The sequence below is a fragment of the Acanthisitta chloris genome, unplaced genomic scaffold, assembly GCF_000695815.1.
Source record: "Acanthisitta chloris isolate BGI_N310 unplaced genomic scaffold, ASM69581v1 scaffold30125, whole genome shotgun sequence".
Lineage (NCBI taxonomy): Eukaryota > Metazoa > Chordata > Aves > Passeriformes > Acanthisittidae > Acanthisitta > Acanthisitta chloris.
Genome location: NW_008672612.1, coordinates 16017 through 19454, shown reverse-complemented (window position 1 = coordinate 19454; position 3438 = coordinate 16017). Strand labels below are relative to the sequence as shown.

The 3438-nt window shown below is 41.6% G+C and overlaps 1 protein-coding gene across 1 annotated transcript in view; it reads right to left on the bottom strand.

The window, feature by feature from the left end:
• The window catches only part of ABHD12 (abhydrolase domain containing 12), a 23244-nt gene extending 21981 nt beyond the window's left edge, over nt 1-1263 (bottom strand). The window contains 1 exon segment of the mRNA XM_009074591.1: nt 1178-1263. Within this exon segment, the coding sequence (XP_009072839.1) occupies nt 1178-1263 (86 nt within the window).
• Nucleotides 1264-3438: the final 2175 nt, after the last annotated feature.

Sequence of the window (3438 nt, the reverse complement as noted above, 5' to 3'; positions counted from 1 at the left end):
AACAGATTTCAGGATCTCTAGAATGCACATCACATGTCCGTCTCCAAAAAGCACCCTGACTGCACTCCCCACTTAAATCACTATCAGCAAGATTTTGTTCAGTTATATTTTCACGTGTTTTGAGGAACTGTGTGTAATACGACTGATAAAATCACACATGATCTCAGGTACAGACTGGAGCAGACATTCTGCCTTGTCCAGCCAAAAGAGTTCACATCTCTCAACATCCTGGAAAGCAAACCTTATTAAGCTATAAAACATAACAAATTTCATAATCTGCAGCATTTTCTTATGAGTCCAGAATAAGTTTGGAGCAATTGCCTCAATACTTTATTTCCGTATTTTCTTGAGTATTCTGATTGGAAAGAGCAAGCTTAAAAAAAAATAAAATCTCCAAACTAACAACAAAAATAGAAAACCAAACCAATAGAAACCCAATCAAAGTATCACAGAGCAGCTAGTTAAGCAATATATCTCAAGACACACTTTGTCTCAGAGTAACTACCAAATACACACTCATATGTATGTCTACATATGCACAGATGTATGTACTTGTGATGATCCAGCTGACTAGCATTTTATGTGCAGAAACACTGATGCTCTCAACTGTCCCTGCAATCAAGAACTAAAAGCCAAGTAAAGCCTTCAGGCAACACAATTTCAGCAGACAGTCTTGAGCAAGAACAATGTTCCATGCCAGTAAGCAACTAGTTCTCAGTATCAGGACTTGCTGGCAGGTGAAAGCAGAGAAAATTTTTCCAAGAGGCATGAAATCATTAATCTCCCATTTGGCAATTTTAGGACCTGACATACTGAACTTGCTCCACACTAGTGCTAAGAGGGTTTGGACACTGCCAGCTAGTTGAAATTGTCAAATAGAAAGCCTAAAGACCTCTTCTGCAAGCATTTCTACAAGAAATACAAGTGTACAGACAGAACTGGGATGTAAATAGTTTAATCATGCACCAAATTTTTCAAAATCTCAATAGCTTTTGTAGTCCTAGGCTAAAGCCAAGACCCTCAGGAACAGTTTTCCAGCACAGCAAAAATGAGACATTCCAATCTCCCTCACCCAGTTAAGCTTTTGGCATGACTGCTAAGGTGCTCACAGGGAATAGACTATCCTCTTATTCATCCAAAGCCTGCCTCCATCACACTACTGCCTGCCTACAAGTACCTGTCTGTCTCCTCTCACCCAGGAACCACATTCTGGACGTCAGGAATATCTACTATCAAAACTGAGGCCCTTTTCTTGACTGTCATTTTCAAGAGGGGAAAAAATATATTATTAAGACACTGTAAATCAGCTGTGACTGCCACAAGCCCACGTTGAAAGGTTCAACAGATTTTAATACTTCCCACAGCAAACTTGACAATGATGAGGTGAAGAACACTATCAAGGCTTCCAGTGACATTTCCATACCTCAAGCCCAGTTTCCTAAAGTATGAAGAAAAACAGAAACAGCAAAGGACAGGCAGAGCAAACAGTACAAAACAGGAGCTCTAGAAGAACATTAGTGAGTACCAAAGTCTCAGACTGACCCACCTGTGCCCCATGGAGGCAAATGGGCAGTGGCAAGACATCCTGAGTATACAAGCAATAATAAGCAATATAAGTTGCCTGTGAAAGGGGCCCAGCAGAGGTACTCTAGAGCTACGGTCTGCAGAACAACCCATCCTGAAATGAGGTAAGGTCAGCTAAGCACACATGAAAACCCCAACACACAACATTTTGTTTGGGCTTAACAGCTCTCTACTCTCAGATTAAGGCCAGCTTTCCACACCCACCCCAACATTAGCACCTACCACCTACTTTCATCACTGGAACAGGTTTGTGAAAGAGAAAGGGAGGACAGATCACTGAAGGGTATCTGATATTTAGCTGCTGAGCAATTGGAATAAAATTTAGCTCTCTTCAATGAGAAAAATGTGTCTTTTCATTCAAACTTTGCCTGATTTGGCTAGTTGCTCAGGATTAACACAACCTCACCATTTCCTCCCAGCTCACACTTGAGATGACTGTCATCACCACTTTCCCCCTCAGAACCATAATACGGGTGAGCAGCCAGGCAAGATGAGGCTTTCCAGAAAGTTATCCTGCCTGGGGCCTAGATCTTACTGCAGCCAAACAGAGCTCTCCTAGGGGATTTTTGCATAGGCTAGGATTTCAGTTCTACAGAACATAAACTCCACTTCCTTATAAAGACACCAGAACCAGGTGTGAACTCCTCCAGGCACAACCACAGCACATCAGAGCTCTTCAGATCCCTGGGTTGCAAAGCGCTTTGCACGACCCAGCCACAAGCTCAAACCAGAACAGAAAACACTGAAGGCTACATTGTTCAAGCGATGCTATTAGAACTCAGGAACGATTCCAGTTTCTCTTTCTCAGAGACCGAACCTAGACATCTCTTTCTTTGCTCCCATGCCCCAAGCCAAATGCTAATCGGTAAAGTGACATTTACACCTCATCTCCAGGGAGATGTCTACTTAACATGTAACCAGGGCAAAGCTTCTCTTCTCCTGATAAATCCAAGACAACGTGTTGAAGCACAGACATCATAAAATTATCGGGTAAGTCTTCAGTGAGAAATTTAGCTAAATTAAACTGCTCTTGCTCTGTAGAAAAACTGTATCACGAAATGCCCTGCACAATGAGCTTTTGGCATGCTCAGGCAAAAAGAGCAGCACCGTATTTTTCACCCTCTTTTCACCAGAAAACTCAGTCAAGTCTTAGTTGGAAAATACAAGTAAGCAGCTGCAAACTGAAGATATTTAAGAATATTACAAACTAATTTCCTGGAACAATAAAAGTAAGGTCTAAAAAAGCCCATAACAACAAAAAAAAACCCTCAAAGAATCCAAAACATCCAACCCCAAGTCGCCCCAAAATAAAACAAAATCCTCCAACTTCTGGGTTCTGTCCAAACACAGTCAAAATCTGAAGTAGTTTTTGCTTCATGCAGATTTCTGAAGTGAACATGAAAAATACACTCTCCAAACATACTTAAATCTGAAATAATGTAGTCTTTCCTACAAGTGTGACAACAGAAACAGCTATTTTCCTAGTAACTTACACCTGGATGAAGGTACTACATTCACTCAGAACAAGCATATTTTGCATTTGGGGACATTGTATGAGTATCGGGCTAGGAAGGAGAAGTTGTGGGTCCTTTTGTGATGACTTCTCCTTGGTTTGCTGTCTTTGCTCTATCAGCACTAAGGGAACTGCAGGCACAAACATCCCTTGCCTCACCATGGAAAGCAACTGCCAGACTAACATTGAAGTACTGCACCATCACACAACAGGGATTTTAACCCATGGCCCACAATAAGAGCCACAAAATCACAAAACTTGCTTGCAGTTTGCAGATTTATTATAGGCATCTTTCAGTTCACAGTACTGGTGTTCCCCTCTCCTCTCCAGCAAACTCAGAA